At 48.1% G+C, this 24554-nt stretch overlaps 1 protein-coding gene across 1 annotated transcript in view; it reads left to right on the plus strand.

Annotated features, from left to right (window-relative positions):
- GPC1 (glypican 1) overlaps window positions 1-24554 on the plus strand; it is a gene marked incomplete at its 5' end in the record, with an annotated part of 107694 nt that overhangs the window by 68384 nt on the left and 14756 nt on the right. The window contains one exon of the mRNA XM_010140970.1: window positions 12591-12982. Coding sequence (XP_010139272.1) covers window positions 12591-12982 — 392 coding nt within the window. The remainder of the gene's footprint in view (window positions 1-12590; window positions 12983-24554) is intronic.

Genomic DNA, 24554 nt, shown 5'->3' on the forward strand with positions numbered 1-24554 from the left:
GTGTTGTAATACCCTAACACTATTCTAGGACAGCGGTATATAATATATCTGTATTTCAGCTCTATTAAAACACCAATTGGTATTAATTTGCCTATTATTCACATAACAGACATGACCTTTATTGGTCTTCCAGCTGTCAGATACACATACTTACTGCACGCTTTGGGGTGCCTGTTTACAGTAGATGACTTCTCATCTTTACCTATTTCTCCTTTTCAGACTGGTTCCATGGGTGGGAGGCAAATTATTTTTACAAAGAGACAAGTTCTTTTCTGATGACATTGAAAGAGGGAAAACTAGGGATTCAGAGCTTTATACAGACTTAAACTCCTGCAATAATAACATGGGAACTTTGTCTGTCTAGAATGTTATCCCCACAGCTGGTAATTTCTATCCCCATGTTCCTTTGAGAAGGCCACATGTCAGATACTCAAGATGTGTAGATATCCAAGGACCATGTGTCTAAGATACTCTATACTGCAAAAATGCAGTGGCAAGCAGAGATTCAAATCTGCTAATTAACCCAACAATAAATAGTTTGTCTAGCGGCCGTTTTGGGTGGGGGGCAACACTAAAGAAAAAGGTAAACAGCTGAAGCAGTTCTGTCCTGCTGCCACAGTGTGAATCCTACAGCTCCAACACCTAAACAAGGGGTTGTGATCTTGAAGACCATGCAGTGAGGATGCTTGAGTGCATAAGTCCCTCTTTGGAGGTGGAAAGTGTCAAAGACAGACACAAACCATGGGGGGTTTGCTTTTTGTCTACAAAGACAATAAAATGCATTTAATTCTAAAGAGAGAATCATTCACAGATGTTCTTCTCAAATATTACTGCAAAGAGCTTGACTTAGTGACAGATTGGTTCTTGATAATGGGATGTTTTATAAGTAAGGAAGAAGTTAGAAGAAGTGCATTGAAAGCTATAAAGGCTTAATAATTTTCCGCCTTCGGCAGTGTGTGTTTGAGCAGAGGGAAGATGGCTGAGATGTCGTGCCCTGGCAGGTTACCCCATGAGGTGGCAGCTGTCCGGCACTTGCTGGAAGGGGCAAAAAGTCAAACTCAGCCTCAATCAGGCAGATCGGGAAGGTGTTGCTGGAAACATGACAACCTGCACGGGCATCTCCTGAGCGGATCCGTTGCTTTTCTCCTGTGCGGCATGTCTCTGCAGTCTGTCACCAGCCCTGGTAGGTGGCTGTGCAGCTGGGGCGTCGGGAGGTCACCTCGGCCATCTCCCTTTTCTCTGTAGCTGGGAGAGCACATTTCTGCATGAGCAGCTGTAGAGAAGCTGGAGAAAAGGAACACTTCTCTTTTTGCATTGAAAAATCCCTCTGCTATATAGGTATGTACTGTGCATTTTTCCAGAGCGTGTATCACACCTTTTAAAACTGCCAGCAACCCTCAATATCGTAAGATACTTCTGAGTTTGTTTTACTGTTAAAGCAATTGAGCCCTTCAGGTCTTACTGAACAAACCTGGAAAGGAACAGGCAGTACTCGCAATTACTGTTACCACCTTTCATGTTCCTGTCAGTGATGGCTATGATGCTTGTTGGGTTGCCTTTAAATACAGGCTGTCTCAGAGGAGAAAAAACAAGAGTGGAATTCATCTTGCAAAATTTCATTTCTTTAAAAGCTCAGCCTACTCTGGCTTAGTTATCCCAGCTCCCGCTACAGTCTGGAGGGAGAGATGAGCAGCTCTAATGAAGAGCTCAGCTCGAGCTAAAGAGGGAGGTGCCTTTTCTTCCTTAAGTGAAGACTAAGCTGCCAGATCAGGTTTGACTCCTGTCTGATGAATCCCACCCACGCGCCTTCCTGGTCCTTATCTCGCAGAGGGGCTGCAGCAAAATCTGCTTGGGAAGAGCCTGCTGGGGCAATACTTGCAGTTCATCATTTGCTGCAAGTCTGGAGTTGTAGCACAGATATATTTAGAAGGAGCTGTGATTAAAATCCCTTGCCAGCTCAGATCCCAGGAACACACATGGAGAAAATAATCTTAGGATTCATCTCTCTTGTATTTGCTTATCCCACCCTGGATGCACACAGACCAAATCCCATCTGAAAGGGCTCACAGCCTGCAGCAGGACCTTGTAGCACAGCTCTGTTCTCCACCAGGCACGCTGGAGCACAGGGCTCCTCAGCATGGAGCGCAGGACCTTGGACCACAAGAGGCTGGCAAAAAGAGCCTGTGCTGAGGAGGAAAGTGATAATGGCAAAGAACATGAAAGAACATGGTTGCAGATAAGACTCTTCAGCTTAGCAAAAACACAGAGGTATGGTAGAGGTCTGTGAAACAGAGATGGCAAATAAGGAGTGTGTATACTGTGTTTCTTGCATGAGAAGATTAGTGGCTGTTGTAGTGCAGAGATTTAAAACCAGTGGAGGGAACTACTTTTGCCTGGAAAATATAACTAAATGTGGGGCTCATCACAAGAGCCCAGTTGTGACCCTAAGCTCAAAAACGGCCTGACAAGTCCGCAGAAGCTGTTGACCAGCCATGACTCTTTAACATTGAGGCTTGGCCAAGAAACCATTTAGAGGATTGGTTTTGAGGGGTAAGATCATCCCTTATCCCATTTTTAGTGCCTTGCCCCTAGGGGTGCGCTTCCACGTGTGCCACCCTCGCACCCCTCCTCCTGCCCCGGGTGTTGCATTGCAGCAAGCTTCCTAACATGGAAATTTCAAGCCTCAAACAATAGAGGAGTTGCCCAGGCAAATGGTTGGGATGTCAGCTGCATTATGTTTCACGGCACTTAATATGCCGGAGTCTGCGAGGGGGTTGTGTGGCGCCTGGAATCACTTTCCAAGCAGGTGCATGCCACTTGCTCCTGCTCCTGCTCACTCCGGCGCGGGGGTGCTGGCTCCTGTCAGCGCTGCAGCATACGCACAGCCTCTGCTTATATCTCCTGCCAGTCATGCAGACTGTTTAGAATTCTTCATTCCCCCAGCCCCAAGGGACTCTTGTCTTTGCAAAGTTGTTATATGAACTTGAACTCAGGCGTGTCTGAAGGTTTGCACAGATCTGTTTCTGAGGGATGTTGGGAAGGTAATGCAGAGCGCATCCAGATCATCGCAGTCTGAAGTGGTTTCTTCACCAGCCACGGTTTGGAGAGAACTGCTGCTGGGGCTGGGGAGGGTCTTGGTGGATGTGCTTCCCACTGTCACCTCGGGTGGCTTTCCTTAGTCCTCCAGTATCTGTATGGAGCTCACCAGGAGGACAAGCAGAATATCCCTTTTCCCACGGTTCCTTGAGTGAGGGTCACCACTTCTCACCAGAGACCTTTCCAGCCAGGAAACATCCTCCACTCCCTTCTTTTGATAGCTGGACCCAGCCCAGCTTGTCTTAGATAAAACAACCAAACTATCTTGGCAAATTGTAGAAACAGGGGAGCGGGAATATGCAGAATTAAAAAATAGATGCAAATAATTACATCTCTCTACCCCTCCAAACAGTGTCAAATGGGCACAAGCTTCCATTATAAAAGTAAGAAAAAGTCATCTGAATCTGGGCAGAAAAGGTGTTCTGTCTTTGGAGTCGCTGGCAGAGTGTCCTCACCAGGTCTCTCACCAGCAGAACCATGTTCCACAGTGCAACAGCAATGTTTGTTTGCAGGAAAAAGTTTTCTTGTTTACTCAAAAAGCTGCCTTCTTTTTTTTTCCTTAACAAAAGAACCAGCTCTCTGGTGTATATCCCAGTCTAAAACCAGTTTAAGGTAGGACATCTTTTGCTGTTACTCAAAGCCAGCTATTGTAGAGATTAGGTCAAATCCCATGTAGCTGCCTGCTTCCACCGTTGCTCATGGTGTGTCTGTTCTATCAACTAATCTCATCTCGGGAGACTTCAAAGGCATTTGTGTCTGTGCCTTGAGTAGTTAATTAAGCTGAAGAAGATGGAAATGAGTCAAGGAATTATCAGGTGAAGGGCTTGTTAAAGGGAAGGGAGCAATACGTTGTGCTGAAAGAAGAGCTCCTGGGCGGGAGGGAGGTCCCAGTTGTGGTTCTCAAAGACAGGTCTGGAGCTTAGCCTGGTTAACAGCCCCATTAAAGACCAGCACAAATTATAAGGAAGGCATTCATGAAATTAACTGATGACACAGCGCTGGGAAAAGTTGTCGCTATTGAAGAGAATAGTGGATAACCATGATGCCCAAAATAATAGAAATAGGGTGAAATTCAATATTCCAGAGTGAGGCATGCAGCTGGGGACTAATTGGTTGGAAATAGGAAAGGAGAGCATTAAGGATGTACCGGTTGGTGGCAGAAAGTCTGTGAAATGCTAATGTCATGATTTCCTTAAAAAGGTGAGTGCAGTCCTTGCAGTATTCACAGTGTTATTTCCAGTGAAGAAGAGATGTTCTTTGTAGTTCTGATCACCCACAGTTAGGAAATGTTTATGCCAACGGAAGAGGTGAAGAGAAGAGATAGTGGAACGATCAAGAGGTCTTGAGAATCTGTCAGGTGTAAGAGGGGAGAGTGGCTTTGCTTGTGTAGCCAGGCAGCGTGGATGCTGAGAAAACACGGGACTTCGTGTATGAATATCTCAGCCACTGAATACCAGGAAACAAAACCAGCTATTGGAACTGCAGGACCACATTGACCAAGACCAAGTGGATAAAGAATGAACTTAGTCCAGAGATTAAGAAAAGGAGTCCTCCCGCCCGGGTTGATGCTCTGGACCAGCCTTTCAGTAGAAGCAGGGAGGGCTCTTGTTGCTAGGACACTGCTAAATCAGATGATTGCGCGGCAGAGCTGGAACTTGCCTCATTGACCCACAACATGTCTTACGTTCCTACGCTGTTATTAGCACCCCCTGGACACTGAGTGCAGAGGAGAAGTCAGATCAAGGTATTTGGCTCCCCATTAAATGCAAAGTGACTCTTTGGAGAGAATCCTAAAAGTTTAGAGGCTGTAGTACCTAAAAGCATCGTAATTCTTGCATCCTGGTACATTTTTTCATTCTTCGGGATGAATGCACTGTTCATCCTTTGGGTTCTAGGTGGAAGCTAATTTTGTCTCCATTTCTTTGGGCATTTTTGCAATCTGAGTCTTGATTTCTCCTGATACTGCATAGGTCAGAGCCACCAAACAAGGGAGATGTGTAACGTTGGACAGACACTGTAAGAGGAGCGTGATCCAGAGTTTCTCCTGATACCTCTTAGGTCAGAGCCACCAAACAAGGGAGATGCGTAACATCGGACAGACACTGTAAGAGGAGCGTGATCCAGAATACGCAGGGACAGACTGCATTCTCCAGGGGGGATCGGGTCTGAGGAAACAGCTAGCCAAGAGCAGCTGTTTCACAGCACTGTGAAACTGTGAGGAGAGAGGTGTCTCCCAAGGAAAATGCCCTTGGGATTGCTACCCGCAGGGCTGTTTGCACATGCGGCCTGAGCCGCCTGGTCTTGCGGGGTTATTTCCATGGGCAGCACCCAGCTAAGGTACAACCCAGAGCATATCACTGCTGTGGTATTGATAGCAGCTCTTCTGCGCAGCCATGGGTAGTACTTAAATTAATAATGAGTAATAACACTTTTATAAATAAAATATCATTGTACTTGCTGAAGTGAGTAAAATAGACGTGAATGCATTAGATCTGGATTTTAACGGCTTAAATCTGTGGCTGAATTATTCTCTTCTGATAGTAGTTTGACTGCAAGGACACCATTAAAACCAACTGGAGAAGCAAATTGGTATTGGAGTGTGCAGCAGTGTGTTGAATGGGAGCTCAGCCCAGGAGGATCCTATGGCCCAGATTGACAGGGCTGGCACCGAGAGTGCGGCTCTGCTCCATAGACATCCCCGTGCTTTTACTGGTGTTCAGGACACCACAGAGTCAGCTTATTTTTCTCTCCTGTTCTTAGTCCAGGCTTCTTGAAACAGGCTAGCAGTGTTAACGGTGATCATGTTTCACTTGGCCTCCCTCCAGAGCTGCAGAGACGCACCGTGGCTCTTGCCCTGCGTGAATTCCACCACAGGCTCGTGTGCTTGCTCAAACTTGCGAAATTACTATACGGTTTGTGATACTTCTTCCTCCTCATGTTTTTGCCCCTACCTCCAGCTGTCCTGCTCTTGTGTTAAGAAAGGGAGAGGTAGAGGAGAGCTTGGAGCTGGAAGGTGGAGGCAGGGCTGTGGGTGCTGCTTCTAGTGCTCCAGAGGAAATGAAAGGTTGGAAGTATCGCCTACCGTGGGCTGGCTTCCTCCTGCAGCCCTGCACCCTGATGCTTTTCCCCTGCTCTTATGATTGACTTCTGGGTGTAGGTAGAGGCCCAGAGTCTTCACCAAATCAAATCACGCAACACTAAACCTGCCTTTAGGAATAGATTTCTTCATAAAATCTGATATTGGAATTAATGGCATCATCTGAGCAATGTGTTCTCCTCTGATCTGGTACTGCTCTTTCCAGCGGTGCTTAAGGCTTTGTAGTTTTTTTGCTTTAAGGCTTTAATAATATTCGGATCAAAAGTAATTCAGTCACCTTTCTCCAGTTCTCATATTTCTTCTAGTATGCCCCTCAAATTTGATGGGTTTTGATGAAGGCCTGATCTGCGCTTGCCCAAAGAGCATTTAGATGTTCTTCCTTCAGTGACCTCTTCATTCCTTCCTCCATCCATTCCCATTGCATCATTACATAGTTGAAGAAACCCCAGTGTGTTCCAGATGTCGAGTGATCAAATGGTATCAAAGAGCTTGGATAAAGTACTTGGTGCTGGGGTGGGGGGGTGGGGGGTGATGAAGGGGGAGCTCAAAACTTTCCATCTTCAGAGAGAAACTGCCGATCCCTGCCTTGCTATTCACAGCTTCCCAACTTGAATCCAGAGCTGTGAAAATGTGGAAACTGTGAAAATATGAGCTGCGAACACTGGGAAGCTGTGAAGCGGGTGAATGGGTGGGGATTTACAATCTCTTGAATGCAAAGATTATAGATTCTGGTTGAAAACTTAGTTCTCTCGGAAGTAAGTTTTTGTCACTGCAGCAGCAAGAGAAACAGCAGCCAAGGTGGCAGAATTGTCTTGTAAAACCCTTTCATTTCTTTGCTGAGGAGCTGTGCCTTTCATTGGCCCAGGGAGAGAGGAGGCTGATTGGTCTGAATTACTGGCATTAGAACATCACCTGCTGGGCTCTGCAGTGTTGCGCAGCCCTCAGCCGGCAGCGGGAAGGAAGGACTCACCTGTTCAATGGCTCTTTGAGAAAACTTTTTGAAAGAGGGGAAGCCTAGTCATGGTTTAAGCGGGTGACTTGCAGGAAGGTATCTGGAGGTAGTACGGCTCCATTGTGAAATTTCAGAAGCTGGCACAAACTGAGAAGATCCGTAGTTTTTCAGCACGGGTCCAAAGATACGTAACTTCTTTGTTGTGACTCAGAGTGGAAACAAATGCATCATTCCAGAGGGATGCCAGCCTGCAGAGCTACCTCAGCTGCCTGCTCCCAAGGATGGGAGTGCAGTGGTGACTTCTGGAGCCAAAAGGACTTTACAGCTCCAGTGCTGGCTCCTCATGAGCCCTTTCTGTCCACCCCTGCATTCTCGAGGCTAATTAGGGCATATGCTGCCACACATGAATGCAGACATAGGTTGAGCCTGTTGCTGCTGGCCTGGAGAACATGGTTTCAGCAGAGCTATGGGGCCTTGGGGATGTGTCCAGGATGTGACCTGAATGAAAGCTGCCTCCATGTGCTCATGCCCTGCCTGAACCAGTCACTCTGGGCAGACCCAGGAGTGGGGGACCAAGTGACAGTTCATGAATCCAAATGGGTGGTTGTTTTTAACTTCTTATAGAGATAGCAGGACAACTGTATTATCAGAGATTGCCAACCACCCAGGTTACCTAGGGGTCCCCCACCTACCACAGCTACAGATAAGCGGGGCTTCCCCTAGAATAAATAATTGCTTCTACCCAAAATCGAGGACAGATGCCTGAACTGTGGTTCAGCGAGTTGTTTTATCCCGAGGCTCTCATACCCTTAATCTCTGACACATGTCTAAATAGATTAAAAGGGTGGCTGTTAGTAGTCAGGGAGGGTTAAGGGGAAGATGCGGTGTTAACTGGAGATAACCCATGCGCAAATGTACAAGCAGTGCAGGTTGGGATCATGCCCAGGACCAGGGCAGTTAGCACGAGTTTCCCTCCTGACAAACCCCACTTCTTAGTGCCTTCTAGTGTTGCAAAATGGGCATTTAAATTCCCTGCCAGGTCGGCTGTTTATCACAAACATGTTTAGACTTAATTGCTAATTAATTTTCCCTAGATAATGTAGATAAACTTTTTTCTCAGTGTGTGAAATCCAGAATATCTTTCTGAGAACCAGCCGCAAACGAGTTGATTGTAATTGGTGTTCTCTCACTTAGGTGAGAGGTAACAGTTCATCAACTCTTAATTAGCTTGGACTTTTTTGAGAGCAGTTTCCAATTTTTTGACAGGAAGATATACATCTTGTTTCTCCTGTAGCAATACAAAGAAAGTCATTTTACCTTGAATTGACAAATCGGTCTGTGTTTGTTGTTTTCTGCCTCCTGATAGTGACTGCCAAGCTACATGTCCTACCTAGATTGCTGAGCAATTTATTCGGTTAGTGTTGCTTGTCACAGAGAAAAGAACACTGATTATACAAGAAAGAGTTTGAGCTCGGTTTAATTAAATTGTGAATGGGGAACCAGCAGCGCCTGGAGAGATGCGTTAAGATATGTAGCGACTTTTAGATATCTCATCAGTATCAGAGAAACCTTGTATTTCATGTCTGTACAGGTAGGAAGGCTGTGGCAACAGAAAAATGAAGCCACCTCAGATTAGTTGGACCTGAAGAAGTGTCCTGACAAGAGAAATGGTCTGCTTGATGAGTGAGCCCAGGAGTGAGCCCCTTGAGGAGGTGCTGCAGGGGAAGGTGACCATGTGAACAGAAGTGGTGGCACTGCAGCAGGATCAGCCCCAAGTCAGGTCCCAGCAGTGCCAGAGCAGGTGGGCTGGGATCTCCGGGCAGTGGCAACCCCGACATGGGCTTACCTCACCATGATCTCCTCAGCCCAGGCTCATGTGTGATGCTAACAGGGGAGGGAGGACCTGGATGAGAAGCTTCCAAATAGTAAATCATCCCCATGGAGCCTCTCACCTGTGGCTGGAGTAGGCAGAAGTTCCTGGAACTGGTGGGTGTGCTCAACTGCTACGCTGGGGACGGAGCCAGGGCTGTAAAAGACGAAACCTGAGCACCCGCGGAGAGGCCGATGAATCGGGGTTACCAGGATAGGTGCTGTGTATGTGCCAGCAACACTTGCCAAGTTTTAATTACATATTGTACAGTTACTGAGTGTAGATGAGGCCTTTTGGTGAAAGGAAAGCTCTCACCTGTGTTAGCACCCTGCAGTTCATAGAATCATTGAATCATCTGGTTGGAAGAGACCTTTAAGATCAAGTCCAACTGTACACCCTGCACTGCCAGGGTCCCTAAACCATGTCCCTCAGCACCACCTCCACAAGTCTTTTAACCACCTCCCTGGGCAGCCTGTTCCAGTGCTTCACAACCCTCGCTGTAAAGAAGTTTTTCTTAATATACAATCTAAATCTCCCCTGGTGCAACTTGAGGCCATTTCTTCTTGTCCTTTCATTTGCTACTTGGGAGAAGAGACTGACTCCACCTCTCTACAGCCTCCTTTCAGGTAGCTGTAGGGAGTGATAAGGTCTCCCCTGAGCCTCCTCTTCTCCAGGCTAAACAATCCCAGTTCCCTCAGCAGCATAGTTCATAGCAGTCCTTTTGTCACAAGAAAAAATTGCCGCGTGCCACTGTCTTTGGGACTAGCGATGGCCGAACTGTTCAAGTGGGGGGAGACGTAGACCCATCTCATCCTTGGGCTGGGATGAGAGGCCCCAGGCTTTGGCAAAAGCTTGTCCTAGCTTAGGAGAGAGCTCCTCTCTGACAGCCGGAGCAGGGGAGCAAGAGTTGGCACCTGGGGAGAGGGCAGGGGTTGGATTGCCTTTTGTCTTGCAGTTCCGCAGAAGAGGCTTTGATAAGCTGCATTAGGACAACGCAGGCTGCAGGCATCTCTTATTAAACTGAGCATCTTCAGCAAAGTGCTTGTGATGGGATCAGCTTTTGACATCACTCATATTAGGAACCCCCCGTCACACGGTAATTTTATAGGTGGCTTAGGTGCTCTGGCAGCCCGCTGGCAGCACACTTACTCTGGTGTCGGTAGGGTGAAATCCAGTTTTAATAGGGAAGGTGGAGAACCACATGCAGATCAGTCATTTGAAGAGAGAGGGATCCCCATACAAACACTTGGAGATGCAGACTGCCAGTTCAGCTTGAATAAGAATGAATTTATTCCAAAAGAAAACCATACTTGAAAACCACAGATTTTATTCAACATTTTAGGTAACATTTTTATTTTTTGCATAAGTAAGTGATGAAACCAACCTTTTGCTAAGACCTGGTTTGCTCAGGACCTTTTAAAAGCATTGAATCAAATTCCAAACTATCAAGCAGCATATGACTGTGGCTGGAGGCAGCCAGGCTATTCGTGCGCGGTGTCAGTTTGTGAAATTACTACAAGAAGTTGCAGTTTGAGCAGCCCGTGGTGCAGATGCAGAGTGTCCTCGTGTTGCATTTCACCTTCATTTAAACCCGAGAAGCCAATGAGTGGTTATGAATCTAGGAACACTTGAGTGGACCTTCCAGTTTGTGAATAATAACAAGACCCATAGAAATTAGCTTTACTAGGTCTAAAATTTTAGAGGTCTTTAGCTGTAGTCAGTGCCATTCCCCAGAAAATGCTTTGTACCTGCAACATGCATTTTTGAGAAGCTTTGCTGTCTTATATACCTAGCACAGTGGGGTTAATTTGTATACCTAAATACATGCTGTTGGATTTTAATTGAATAACGGTTTCCCTCCATCTGGAGCATATCATACATCACCAAAAAAAAAAAAAAAGTAATTTAGATATAAAGAATAGTATAATCAGGTTTGCTTCAAAAAGGCCTTAAAAAAGTACAAATGTAATTGAAGTGAAAATGATTATTTAAATAATTTTTCCTCTCACTGACTTAAATGATGATTAAAGTTGCTTGTGTAAATCAATAAATTGAACCAGGCCAGCCCTGCTATGAGATCCCCACTGTGCAGTCTCAGAGGCAGCTGGCAGTCGAGAGGATGGAAATACCTAAACAGGTTGGGAAGGGAGGAGTCGAATCTGTCGTCTTTACCCTGCTCGATGTAGCAAGGGAGTTGCATTTCTGTCGCTTCTGCCACTGAACCCCGGGTGTCAAACCATTTAGTCATTTATACCCAAACAAAAGCCGGGTGCAAGTCCACGTAAGCAAATGGGACGAGAACGTCACACGTGATAATGTTGGCCTCCGTTCAAAAACACAATCTGTCTTTAAGTGCCCATTCCTGTCGCAGCGCTTGGGACTCTGGCACACCCGTGTTACGGGCTGTGCCTCAGAGCCAGGCTGTCTGCGAGGACGAGGGCTGGTGGGGCGTCTCTGCGAAGGGTTGGCGCTGTCACCAGTGGTGCCCCTGCTCCGTCTCGCCCGTGCTTTGGAAATAATGCGTCGGGAAATAAGCAGTGAAGCAGGAAAGAGAGGCGGCTCAAACAAGTTGCAGTGATCACTTCAAAGGCAGCTTCAAGTTGTGCAGTGGACGATGGTGGCTTTAGGGCAGGGGAGACATCAGCTAGTCAGAATAACGCCATGTCCTCTTCGCGTAAGTGTGCTACTCCAGAGAAGAGCTCGTGCCTGCAGGTACCTTGTCTCAGACTGCTGTGCTTTGTGCTTCAGACGTGTGTGTTGTGCTGGAGTCCTGCTGGCTTCCCCGGATTCTCAGTGCCTCAGCCAGGACTGGCAGCCTTCCAAGAAAAAAGGAGATTGGGGGGCGGAAGGGGGAGAGGGAGAATTCTGTGTTCAAACTGACGAAGTTACAGTCTTCTCTAGAAGAGCCCTCACTTTAGTGTGATGGTAAGAGCGGGTGATGCTGCAGGAATTCCAACCTTTCACGTGATGAAATGGAAGACTTCAGGTTAGCTTCTAGACTAAATCTTTAACTTACTTCATTCTGGTGTGGACGCTAATATTGACACACTAGTCTGTCTCTGCAGTCATTACAGGAGAGAGCTCCTTTGCCTGAGCAGCACCCAGGCGTTCTTGTGTGTTCACAGCATTTCCTAGTGACGTTTAACAAGCATCGACTTCTGTGCCAGAAGTGGCTGGTCTTGATTTGGGGTTGAGTGTCTTATAAGGCATTGGATGACAATTGTGGCAAGCAGTGCCAGTTGATGTGCTCTGTAAAGGAAATCTATGAGTAACACTGAGGCACCTTACACACTCAGAAGAGCCTCGATTTTGGTTCCAGGTGAGGCTGGCAGAAGAGGCAGAGAAGCCCAGAGCATAGTCCACTGGCACTGGAGTTTTTCTCCTTCAGTCTTCTCAGCTAAGGCTCAGGACTGAGAGTGTGAGTAAGGGCGTTAAGAGAAAAAGCTCTGTTAGGGCCCTTCTCTTTTTCTCAGGGCATTGGCTTTCTGCTTATCTGAATGGGCAAACAGCACAGCCCGTTGGCTTCCTGCTTATCCGACTGATGCATCACCATCTTCTTTTTCTTCTCTCTTCAGGTTATTTCCAGGATTTGTTGAACAAGTCAGAAAAGGCCCTTTATGATGCTTTTCCAAGCATGTATGGAGAACTGTACACTCAAAACATGAAGGTCTTCAAGGATTTGTACAGTGAGCTACGCCGCTATTACCGGGGCTCCAACATCAACTTGGAAGAGGCCCTCAATGAGTTCTGGACACGCTTGCTGGAGCGGCTCTTCAAGCTGATGAATCCCCAGTACCATATCACAGATGAGTACCTGGACTGCATGGTGAAACATGCGGAGCAGCACAAACCCTTCGGGGAAGTTCCCAGGGACCTGAAGGTGAAGGCAACCCGAGCCTTCATTGCGGCACGCTCCTACGCACAGGGCTTTCTTGTGGGCAGTGACGTGGTCAAAAAGGTGTCTCAGGTATGTTGAGGTTCTTCCTTCTCATCGCAGGAGCCAGTCAACTACTGCTGGTGGGGAGGAGGGGTGTTTATTTCCCCTTATGTTTTCAGTACAAAGTAAGAAGGTATTTTTCAGTTCTATAAACCAAACTGCTTGCGGGTCACCCATGAGCAGGCCTGGACTGGTAGCACAGGAGCAGCGAGGTATCACTCACCACAAACCAGTCTTTACCTCATTTTAACCTGTGCAGCAGCGTGACAGGGAGATGGCCTGCCTCTAAGTCACACTGCCTTATTTTCCTCCTCAATAGGGACACGGTGCAGGGTGTGACTGATAGTGACACAGAGCTCACTTGCCATGAGCGTGCTGGGATGCATTTCAGCAGTCAGTGATGGGTTGCCGTCTCTATTTACGTACCCGTGTATATTTGTAGAGCTTCTGTGTACAGAGAGGATGAGTTTAGGATCTCCAGAGATGAAAGGTGCTGTATAAATGTAAATTAACATGAATCATAGAATCATCTGGTTGGAAGAGACCCTTAAGAGCATCCAGTCCAACCGTTCACCCTGCACTGCCAGGGTCCCTAAACTGTGTCCCCTCAGCACCACATCCACAAGTCTGTTAAACACTTCCAGGGATGGGGACTCCACCACCTCCCTGGGCAGCCTGTTCCAGTGCCTAATAACCCTTTTGGTAAAGAAATTCTTCCTAATATCCAACTTAAATTTCCCCTGGTGCAACTTGAAGTCATTTCCTCTCATCCTGTCACCTGTTACTTGGGAGAAGACACCAATCCCCATTTTGCTCCAGCCTCCTTTCAGGCAGTTGCAGAGTGATAAGATCTTCCCTCAGCCTCCTTTTCTCCAGCTAAACAATCCCAGTTCCCTCAGCCACTCTTCATAAGACTTGTTCTCTAAACCCTTCATCAGCTTTGTTTTCCTTCTCTGGACACACTCCAACACCTCAATGTCCTTCTTGGAGTGAGGAGCTCAACAGTGGGCACAGTACTCAAGGTGTAGCCTCACCAGTGCCCAGTACAGGGGGACAATCACTGCCCTGCTCCTGCTGGCCACACTAGTGCTGATACAGGCCAGGGTGCTGTTGGCCTTCTTGGCCACCTGGGCACACTGCTGGCTTATGTTCAGTCAGCTGTCGACCAACACTGACTCCAGGGTTTCAGGAGGAAGGGAATTGTCTGTATTCCGTAGTGCAAAAGCAACCTTTCGGAGCCGGAAGGTGATTGTCCTGAAACAAGATACTCAGGCTTTTCACACAGGTAGTGAGGGGAATATCCATGCCAAAAAGATGACTTTCATGCTGCATCTGGAGATGGCAATCAGCCGGTGTGAGAATCGCGTGTGATTAAACTGCAAATGTAAAAATGTGGAATGGCAATTAAATTCCTCGGAAGGTACCGTGTGGTAGTGCGTCGCAGAGAACGGTACTATTTGATGCAGCAAATCCAGACTTTGATCTCAGGAAGAAACATTAACGTGGTAACAGTGACAAATGCTTCAATTTATCAATGCAGGGTGATAAAACTGTTCAGCTACCCAAAAGCCTTTGCACATCTCATTAACAGCACGCTCTCCTGACAATTAAGACAGATGAAAGAGGAGAATGGTGTAATTTCATGGATACCAAAGTAAAATATTTTTCATAAATCCTCTGAATGGCAGAGGCTTCCAGCTCAATGTGTGTTCCTGCCTGTAGCCAAGTTTGGTGGGTAAAGCAGGCTGGCAGGGCAGCTGCAGTCGTGGTGTCGGCAGAAGGGAAGGACCTGAGATACTGACGTGCACCATGTTTTTCCGTCATCTTCATGTAGGCTTCTAACCCACTGGATTTCCAAATTCTTCTCCTTCTCTTGGCATCACTTATCCAACAGGATACGGGGTATTCAACCAGTCACAGATCCTCCGCTTCCCTCTGCCTCCCCCCAACCCATTCTTCCGGGGTGGAGGGTCTTCCAGGAGGGTCCCAACCATTCCTCTCTCTCACAAGAGCTCTTCCTGGGGTTGCATGTTGCTGCTGTAGCACAATCCGTGTGAACAGCATTAGGAAACCTCCTCAGAGCCTCCCCGAGAGCCGATTTTGTAACAAAAGCCAAAACTGGCCCATTTCCCTTGTCTTTAGGAATGGGTTTAGTACTTTAGGCAAGAGGGGGTGAGGATGCTGAGGTAGGAAACTCATTTTATGGATGCGCTGTTAGCCCTCAGCTGCGTCTGAAATAAAAGGGCTGGTTTACCCACTTTCCTTTACCTTTCCTTTACACTAGTGCCAAACGGATGTGAAGTGCTGAACTCCATCTGCAACTGGGGCTTTGGTTTTAGTCTTTTTCATGTTGCTTTATACTTAGCGATGTTAGGAGAAAGTGTGTAAGGCTTTTATCAAGATCAGAGACTTGGATTCAACTTTCCTGTCAGCTGGTAGCAGCAGTCTTTAAAAATAACTCTTTGAGCTGAAATTTTGTACAGAGCAGCGGTGAGTGTGTTGGTCAGAAAGTCTGAGAAAGCCTCTTGAAATGGACATTGGGAAATAAATTACCTAGCTTTGGGCTTCTGTAAAATTAGATCACCTCGGTTTTATTAATTTGCAAATCCCAGAAAAGTTACTGATTTCTATTAAAACCCTCCTGGTTTCAGCTTCGCAGATACTTGCAGTTCAGCCTTTGTCACCTGTATCCTATCGCTGTTTCAGGTCCTTGTGCAGACTTGGCATTACTGGGCCTTCTACAGAAAGACTGGTGCTGTTTGATTAGATTTTCTGGCTGTCTTAAAATGGGAAAGAGCCTGCCCTAACTGAGCTACAGGCAGGGATTTTGTGACATTTGGTTAATCCCTGCTGCCTCTCCATTGTGCTCAAGGCAGGTTTCTTCCCCAGCCTCCAGCTGACCTGTCTCACAGGAGGCCATCGCTTTGGGCAGTCCTTGGCTGGTGGACACATGGGGCTGGAAACAGGAGTGGTGTGCTGGGAGCAGGAGCTCTGCATCCTGCTGGAGATAAATCATTTAGGTTGAAAGAGACCTTTAAAATCATCAAGTCCAACTGTTAACCCAGCACTGCCCAGTCACCACTAAACCACGTCCCTCAGCACCACAGCTACACATCTTTTAAATACCTCCAGGGATGGAGACTCCACCACTGCCCTGGGCAGTTCAGTCCTTGACAACCCTTTCTGTGAAGAATTTTTTCCTAATGTCCAATCTAAACCTCTCCTGGTGCAACTTGAAGCCATTTCCTCTTGTCCTGTCACTTGTTACTTGGGAGCTGCTTCTCGTAAGACTTGTGCTCTGGACCCTTCACCAGCTTTGTGGCCCTTCTCTGGACACACTCCAGCACCTCAATGTCCTTCTTGAAGTCAGGGGCCCAAAACTGGACACAGTATTCAAGTGTGGCCTCACCAGTGGCAAGCGCAGGGGGACAGTCACTGCCCTGGTGCATGCAATTGCTGATCCAAGCCGGGATGCTGTTGGCCACCTGGGCACACTGCTGGCTAATATTCAGCCGGCTGTCGACCAATGCCCCCAGGTCCTTTTCCAGTGGGCAGCTTTCCAGTCACTCTTCCCCCAGCGGGGCGCGTTACGTGGCGTTGTCGTGACCCAAGTGTAGGACCTCAAATAGTTTAAGGGCAGCCAGGGAGAAAATGGCAAAACCATATTTCATCTTTACTGCCATCCTAGCTTTCAAGGCAAAGTCACCCTGACAGGCTACAGACTCTGACACCAAGATCTAAAGCTTTTAATGCCGCAGTTCCTGCCACCAACCTGGCCCCGCACTGACAGTGGCGGAAGCGCCACCATCTGCGCAGCGGCTGTGGGAGGGAGCCCAGGGGGTCCTGGGGCACAGCTGTGGCTGGTGCAGCTCTTCGCAGGGCAGGCGGAGCAGCAGGGCTGGGGATGGATGTGCAGGTCAGCACCTTGCCCTGGGACAAGGCTGGGGGTTACCGACGTGCCACGCGTGGGTGAGGATGTTGGGGCAGCACCTCCGTGTTGACATTCAGGTTGTGTGTTTCTGTAGCCATTCTTTCTGCACAAATTGCAGAATTACATTCAACTTAAGCAATGCCAAGCGCATTTTGCATCATCCACGAGAAGTAGCAGCTACCAAAACAGCAGCAGCCACCAAAGCCCTAGCGAAGGGCACACAAGGAAGAAGCTTCCCCAGGAATGTGCACCTCGTGCTACGTGCCAGAGCAAGAGAGGAGAAACATCCCACTTTTGTTAGGAGAAATGGCAAGAGCTAAGAGAGAACCCCTTACAAAACAGGAACAAATTCTCAGAAAGGTGCAGCATGATAAACAGGAATATCCGGGCTGGTTTTATTTATTGCTCAGGCATGTAAGACCTAGGTCAGGACAGGGAGCAGAGGTGATCCCGTCTGCACCAGGGCACCCAAAAAAGGGCAGTGAGACTGTGCACGGGTCCTTGCTGGCCTCCTGCATCTCCGCTCCATGGACGTGGTGAAGAGCTACCACGTGCGTGTCAATAAAACATCCTCAAATTCCCCTTAGAGACCTGACACTTGTGGATCTTGGGTAAAAGCGCAGAATAAAGAAATAATATTCCATTTCCAAAGGCCGGGAGAGGAAGTGGTTTAAAATTAATTTTGCTCATCAGTCAGAAAGTGAGTTATTAGGACAATCTTTCTTTTACTGGATCTTCATTGCTTCTTGCTCCTGAATTTTAAGTTTCCCCGTGGTAGCGGGGATTGATGTGAAGCAGCACCAGCTCCGTGAGCAAGAAACACTTACTTAAATAATCAATTTTAATAGTCATTTGCATTTCCTTTTCTCAGTAAACGTTCTTAAGGCTGATTCTCATTTGAGTTTGAAACAAAATAGGATGGTTTTCTTTACTAATTATAAGCTTTTTCACTAAATCCTGTGTTTCATTTCACTGATGAAGGTCTTCCGTCAGTACATTTTCATTTGAGCAATACTGTGGCTCGCGATACATTTCAGCCTTATTTTTTAAACTTTTGTGTTAGTATAAGGTAAATGGCAGCTTTCCTATTTACCATATGAGTGATTTTTAAACACATGGTGGGTCAAGCTGCATTTGGATGGGAACTGAATTCCAATTAAAAAGGCCCCAAAATAGAATTTTTATAAATGTTTTTAATAGCTCAGTGAATGTGCTGGACACATATGGAAAAGAATGTTTGTCTAAACATGCTTTACATTTCCAGCAAGTCAATAATACAACAAAGATGGTATGGTCATTCCTGTTCCTCATTCCTTTAAGATCGCAACCATTTCTCCAACCCCACTTTTTTCCATAGCTTGGAAGGACATGGTTGACTTCTGTCTTCCAGCTTGCAGCTCCTTTTTGGGTAAGCATAACTTGATCTGACTGAAGAAAATGAAGAATATCATCTTTTTCTCACACTTGTGAAACCACTGTGCTAAAAGAGCCTCGAGCGTAGTGAACTGCTGTCCCTTGTGCTCCGTGACACATCTCCATCCTTCCAGTGGCTTATCTTTATTCAGAGCATCAGCAGCAAGTACGTACAACCATAAATAACATGTTATTTCATTTAAGGATTTCACCTTTTTAATCAAATTAAGCCTTTATCTAAACTGGCCTCCTCTTGATCCTGGAAAGACAATATTAGTGTTTGTAAATAGGTGTTATGAGATTCTTGTTCCATGGCACTGACGAGGGCAATATCCTCATATCACCACGTTTATCTCCTTTTCAGTGGATGTTATCCCCCCTCTCGCTTTGCCCCAAGGATCTGCAAGGTGCCACAGCAAATGATCTCTCCATGTGGGAGAAGCTTTCACCTGGGACCTGCTCCCTCCAAGAGAGGTAGCATTTTCCTTCAGGGCTCTCATCTCTCTGCTTGCATGGGATTTAATAAGCCTCCCACCTTCAGGTGGCAGCTCCCTGTCCCTGTAGACAGCTCTGCTTGGTAAGCGACCGTTCATCCAGGAGTTCAGCCTCAGCTCTGGCCTCCCCTTTCAAAAACCAAGGGGAGGTGGTGGGGAGGTAGTGTGAGACGGAGTCCTGCGGGATGTCCAGTGGGACATGAGCAGCTGATGTCACCAGCAGAGTGGAGCTGGGATGCAGCTCACCGCAGCCAGGTACCAGCAGCAGCTGCTGGAGCACGCTGGGTTTTTTCTTTTCTTTTTTTTCTTTTGCCTACTGTCATTGCAAACCACGGATGGGGCTTTCTGAAAATGAGCTGGTCAGTGGCTGTGCTAGAAGTTGGTGCTGGTGCAAACACAGCAGCAATTCATAGGCTGGAAAAATCCACAGGCAGTGGCTGTGCTAGAAGTTGGGGCTGCTGCAAACCCAGCAGCAATTCATAGTCTGGAAAATGCCACAGGCACCCTTTGCGGGTCTGGCTGTACTCAGGAGGAGGACTGAAGTCCCAGGAGCTGAGGAGCCCGTGGTACTTGAGATACTCCTGTCTGCGAACATCGTCGCAGACCACAGGCTGAAATATGCTCTTGGACCTCCAGGGACTAGTTCCTGTGACGGCTCCTGCGCTCGCTCCCCTCTGCCTGATCCAAGTCCCAGTCAGCCCAATTCCCTCTGCAAACGCACAAGCTCAATATCCCTTTCCCTGAGCTGTCCGTGCTCCCGGAGTTGCCAGCTTGCCATCAGCTGCCTTCTTGCTTTAAACAGCCGCCCACACCCCCCCGCCGCCCCGCCTCGCAGCCCACTGCTTTTTCTCGGCATGTAAAGCTGAGGAAAGAGTTTTGTTGGAGTTTGTTTGGAGAGATTCAAATTGAGTTGGATGGGGAGCACTCCATCTGGAACACATCCTTCTGTATTTCACATATTACTTTCCAGTATTTCTGTCCGTTATTACGTTTAAATCACAACCCTTCAGGGATAAAACCCCATAGGTGTTCTGTATATAATAGAAATAATGCAGGTATATGTCTCCCATATTTATCTGGTGGTTCAAAGTCAATTGACTCTAGTTTTCACAGGACTGAAAATGGTACCAGCTGGAAATAAATGCATCAGAAGAACAGAGCAGGGTGTGTGTTGAATAGGCAGGTGGTGGCTTGCAGTGTTTTCCTCCTGAGGCAGAGGAGCGTGACAGCAGCCTGTCTATCCACATGAATCTTCCCCATTTTAATGTATGAAGGCAGTTAGGCACTAGACAGGAATCCAAAGGTGCGGATCCGCCCGGTCAGCTGTGGGTCTTGCCCTCGGGTCTGGTGTCCCTTGCAGGCTGCATCCTGGAAGTGCCCTCACTGCTGGCTGCAGAGGGAGATGGGGCCGACTCCGCTCCTGTTTCACTGCCTCAGTTTGGCTGGATTACCCTAGCCTTCGTTTTTTTAATGATTTTTCTCCCGAGTCTGCAAAATGGCCATTTGGCTGCCGGGCTGGACCCAGCTAGTCTGGCTGGCCTCAAGCCTAACAGCAGCTCTGGTGTGCTGGAGCGCCAAGGGCACGGCTTTGGCGTCAGCCTCCATCCTCTGTCCCTCACCCTGTGCTGAGCTGAGCACAACCAGGTGAAAGTGAGAGGGGGACCGAACTGCGGGGTCATCTGTGCCCTACCTCTGCCACTGGACCCCGGCACAGCCAGCACCCCGCTTGCCTTCCAATCCCTGACAGGGGTTTGGAAACACGCGTGATATATCTTGAGTGACGGGCTTGGTGAGGTTTCAAACCCACTGTGCTCCGAGGACTCGTGGCTGTGCGTTTGTGGAAGGAAGATGCAAAATAATGACTGAAGTGATTATACAATTCATTAGACTTTGAAAGAATCATATTTCTGTCAGCCCCGCAGCTGTTTCTTTTAGAGTTTTGTTCTGAAGGGTTGGATAGCTTGGGTCATTTAACACACATCAAGGTGCTAATTACATCAGGGCTGGCATAAACGTGCACAAGGCAGCTGCTGACCATGTGGCAGAGAGCGCGGGGTCTGCTCCCCGTGCCGGCGGAGCACTGGGAGCACCTGCAGCTCCCGCTCCTTTCACCAGGGAAATTGGGCGCTGACAGCCTAGCGCAGCGAGCAGCCGTGGCCCCGATCTCCAGCTTGCACACATGGAGGTGCAAAGAAAGCAGAGCTCCGCTTTTTTAAGCCCTAATATTTGAGGGTCCTTCCATGGGGAGGCTGTAAAAATGAAATATTTCCCAATGTGAAATCGGCACGTTGCAGATAGCCCTAATCACAGAGCCAGGCAGCTCCCCGGTGAGACACAGACCTGCCCTCCCGCTGCCAGTCTTGCCGTAAAAAGAGGGCAAGGCTGGCTTTCCGAGCCTGTTCCTGAGCTGTCGATCGTCCCGCGGGCAGCTCGGCAGTGCTCCTCGCCGCCAGCCCGGCAGGATCCGCTCCCCTGCTTGGCCTTTTTTTGTAGCCGCTCTTCTTCAACCTGACAACTTTATCCCAACTGTACCATTCCAGCTGAGGGATTCGGGGTAATTGGAGTGGCTCTGAACACCCGCCTGCATTTCCCAGCACACACAGCCTGATCTGTGAATTGAAGAGCTACCCCAGAATGGCTTTTTCACAGCCGGCAGGAAAAGCTTCCCTGACTTCTACCACCTGCCTTTAAAATATGTGTGAGAAGGTAAGTGCGGGTGCTACAAATGCCTCAGCTGCAGCCGCCTGCCAAGCTGGGTTCAGCCCTCACACCTGGGGAGGTCTCCAGCTATAGGTGCTTTCCAGCTATAGGTGTTTTCCTCCTCCAGCTGCCTCTAGGAAGCTGCCTGCTATCTGCTGGCTTTAAAGCATCCGCTGGTTTGGGAGCCTAAGCTGCCTGATGTCCCTGGTGCTTCTGGAGGTTAGAATGCCCATTCAGACAGGTAGTCCTACCTGGAAAAACATACCTGACAATTAGTGCGGGTACATTTTGACATATATCTGACGTGTCTGGAGTTATTTCGTGTTCGCCCCAGCCATCCCGCATCACGCCAAAAACACAGCCCAGGCCTCTTTCTCCATCCCCAAACCTCTCCCCTTTACTTAGCCCTGCTCTCCTGGGAAGCAAGGCACAGATGGCTCACAGCAGCCTGGGGGTGAACGTGCGAGGGGAGAGGGGTGGTCGGAAAATACCAGCAAGAGCTCAGCTTATTTTATTGGTGTTAAATGCCTTTCAGATGTACTTAAAGGCCCCTGAAGGCCAAGGAGTCCCGTCACATTGCAGCTAGGCTACAGGTTCTTATTTTGCTTTTAAGCTAGGCTTCAAAAGGAGAAAGGATTTCGGGGGCGGTGGGGGGGCCTGTTCTGATTTTTTTCTTTCTCCTTGTTTGAAGCCAGCACTTCAAAAGCATCATCTGCAGCTTGGCTGCAGGTTCTGGGTGCTGAAGGAGCTGGGTGCAGAAGGAGCCCTGCCGCTGGCTGCGGGAAGAGCAGAGCTGGGCTCATCCCTCACAGCTGGCTGGGGCCGGGCATGCTGTGCCTGAGAGCCAGCGGCACAGCCCGACCCCATGCCACCCTGCCGCGGTAGCAGCTTCGTACTGACACCGTTAAAACGGTTTTCCAGGTGCCTGTGGCTTCGTAAAGCTCAACCTTTCTTCCCTGCTCAGGAAGGTGGGAGGAGGAGGGAGGATCACTGCCTGATCAAAAAGTCCCTGTAACTCCTGGATGTGAGGTTTGGAGCTTGTACCAGCACTGGTGCCTCTTTGGTCGCTGTTCCCTGGGGCCTTCCTCTCTGCATCCCACACTTTGGTCTTTCCAGCCACCTTTTCTGGGAATAATTGGTCTAGATAAAGAAATGATTTTTGGTGTGAGGAGGGTGTAGCAGCTTTTAGCTAAAGAAGCTTTTAGCTTCTGAAAACTCAGTAAGACTCATATCATCACTTCCTTTCTGTGCCCTGGTATTACTCAGAGTGTTTCAGAGGCTCTTAAATATTTTCCAAGCAGCAGGGATTAGGGTAATGGCAGAAACGCATCTCTTCTTCACAACTCTCTGTTGTTCTGTGACCTGTCAAATGAGATCCCAGTTCAGAAGGGTGAAAAACCTCCCATTATTGTAGATTCAAAGAGGTTGGGGGTCAGGCTGGGTGGAATTGCACCCCTCTTTTGCATCCCTTGTGACTTGCACCAAACCTTATGCTGAAAAGAGGTCTGCAAATCAGCGGGTGTTGTTTGGAAAGTCAGCACATAACCTGAGTAGGTGCTTTAGCGGGAGGGTGGGTCTCAGAGAGAAGTGCCCCATGGCTCTATAAAACATGCTTTTGCTGTCTGTGACCATGTGTATCTCTGCGAAGATGGGTGACTTGCGCTGAACATGCAAATCACAAGTTTGATTTGTTCTTTAAAGGCACAGAGGAAGGACAAGAAGGCTTTTTTCTACATTCTGGAAAAACCTAGTCCGTTTTGACCAGGGCACTGCCCTGATACTGTGCATCCCACAGAGATTAAAGCCCTGGCCGCCACCCCAAGAGCCCTTCTGCAGACCCTCAAGTGTCTGTGCAGGGCTGTCTTGCCTGCTTGAGCTGAGCGCTTTCCCCTTCTACAAGTAGTTTTGCCTCTCTCTGTCTTTGCTTCAGAAGGTTTGTAACTGTCCTGAAGTTATGTTTGGGGTGATGTGGAGGATAACTTGGCTCCCCTCAGACATGTCTCCATGCAGAGGAGAGTGGGTGACTGCTTGTTATCCCTGAGCCACCCGTGATTCCGTGCTTGAAAAGCATGTTAATAAAATACACGGCAGGAGCTTTTTTGTTGTTAGAAGCCTTTTACAGTGACTGTTTTCTAAATTGGCTGGGGGGTGGCAAAGAACCCAGCTAGCAACTAATCCCCCAGCTCAGCCTCTCAGCACATTGCTTGCAAAAGTCATTAATTTCACCATAATTGATTTAAACATTGCTCAGGAGGAGGAAGAATTAGGGAAACCGGTGCCACTCCAAATGCTGAGAATTACGTGTTCTCCACTTCCTGTCATACTATCTCCACACGTGCCCGTTCGCAGCTGGCTGCTGTGCCAATGCCGGTGCTGAACAGGCGCACGGTGAGGCCCGGCTCGGCAGTCGCACTGGGTGGCTCTGCCGGGAGCTGTGCAAACCTGCAGCGAGCTCCCCCTCCGCCTGAGACGTGATAAAAGAGAGCCCGCAGAGATCTTCTGCTGCGGCAAAGCGCTTGCCTCCAGCAAGTCACATCTGGTCAGGTGGCTCCGTCAACAACGCACGGGCACATCAGGCTTTGGAAGGGAGCCATGGAAAAGCGGAGCCCGGCTCTTGCTACAGTCACGGGATAATACCTGATGACAACCTCCTTGAAATGTCAGCGCCGAAGGTGGAATGGGGCTTTTTATGAGGCAGCCACCTGTTCCCGTTGCATTACCTCATTGCTACTCAAATCGACTACCGTTTCTCCAGCTGTAAAGTAGTTTTAATTAAAATGATTTATCGCTCAGTACCGATTTGTCCCCTATTTTGGGTGTATCCTAGAAGATAATATTCTTTCCTTATCACTGCATCGCTGGGCTTACACTTTAAGGGACTGTTGCCACTGATGTCACTGGGATCAGAATAAGGTGTGTGGATTTTAACTGAGCAATGATATAGGAACGAGGTATTTTTAAGTTGAGCTTAGCTTTGTTTTGTGTATTTATTTATGCCTCTGACAGCTGAATGAGGAGTACCCTGGCTCCAAGCCATACCACTCAGTAATCTTTTTTTTTTTTT

Source organism: Buceros rhinoceros, unplaced genomic scaffold, assembly GCF_000710305.1.
Source record: "Buceros rhinoceros silvestris isolate BGI_N320 unplaced genomic scaffold, ASM71030v1 scaffold3828, whole genome shotgun sequence".
Classification (NCBI taxonomy): Eukaryota; Metazoa; Chordata; class Aves; order Bucerotiformes; family Bucerotidae; genus Buceros; species Buceros rhinoceros.